This window comes from Opisthorchis viverrini (assembly GCF_000715545.1).
Source record: "Opisthorchis viverrini unplaced genomic scaffold opera_v5_10, whole genome shotgun sequence".
NCBI classification, from domain to species: domain Eukaryota; kingdom Metazoa; phylum Platyhelminthes; class Trematoda; order Opisthorchiida; family Opisthorchiidae; genus Opisthorchis; species Opisthorchis viverrini.
This window is the reverse complement of record NW_008751666.1, coordinates 1,512,848-1,513,908: the sequence shown is the minus strand read 5'-3', so window position 1 is coordinate 1,513,908 and position 1,061 is coordinate 1,512,848. Positions and strand designations below refer to the sequence as shown.

The 1,061-nt window shown below is 39.0% G+C and overlaps 1 protein-coding gene across 1 annotated transcript; it reads left to right on the top strand.

Annotated features, from left to right (window-relative positions):
* Window positions 1–254: 254 nt before the first annotated feature.
* T265_12684 (hypothetical protein) lies at window positions 255–848 on the top strand (the record flags this gene model as incomplete). The annotated part of the gene is made up of 2 exons (XM_009164947.1): window positions 255–477; window positions 760–848. Coding segments are annotated over 2 exons (312 nt in total), but the record flags the coding sequence as incomplete, so codon positions are not given.
* Between the last annotated feature and the right edge of the window lie 213 nt (window positions 849–1,061).

The following is a 1,061-nucleotide window of genomic DNA, read 5'->3' as shown; positions in this document are numbered from 1 at the left end:
TTTGAACTCTGCTGCCTAGTGAATCTATAGTTGTTTTTTTGCGAGATGATATTTGAGGGTTATGTCTCTTTATTTTGACAGAAATGTTTTCCTCCCGCTATCTGCGTGGTTGTAGCTTACCAAAACATGACTTCCAAACCTTGCCTACAACGTCAAACACCAAATTCACCAGGCCATACTACTCACAATTCTTGTTCAGTTGCTAAAAATTGTTGTGATACTACTACTGATAAACTGCATAATTTATTTTTTAGATGTCATGGTGGCGCGAGGGATCGTTAAGAGAACTCACAGTTGGTCACCAAGTAGCCAGTCAACGCTACAGTATTGATAAATCCGATCCCCGGTCGTGGACTCTGGTTATTCGTAACGTGACACCGTCTGATGCCGGGAACTACATTTGCCAAATCAACCTTTCCAAGCTCAAAGAGAAGTTCTATCGTCTATCGGTTTTGCGTACGTTTAAAGAGAACCATGGTAATTTTTACGCAAAACGCAATTATACTAAAATGACGTCCAACTTCACGAATTCAATGTTGCTGACTATAAGCTTGTCAATGCTTCTGTCCATCTGGCGGTGATTTTTGTACGAATATTTTCGTTAGATTTTAAGACACAACAGAAACTGTTCGTTTAAAGCTGCTATAATACGAAGCTCCTTGATTGACTTTAATGGGGGGAAAAGCACTAGGCCTGGTTAACCATGACATTTGAAGCCAGTTTAGATGTATTTCACCGTAAGTTATATTTCTTTTACAGCTCTGGAAACAACAAAACAAGACAGCACCAAGCTGAATGACGAATATGTGAAAGATGAGGCTACGCCCTACAAAAACATGTCACATCAGGGTAAGTGCCATCAGGAAAAATTGGTTATATCGATTGAGCGAATGCATTTATGCCATGGTTTCACAGATGTTGCCTGAGAGACTAGCAGTAATCATAAAAATTTAACTTCAACTATATCACATGGTAAGGTTTCAATGGTGAAACAGGTAAGTCGAAAACAGAAAAGTCGTTCCGGATTCAATGGTTTCATTTTTGAAGGACCATTTATGAAA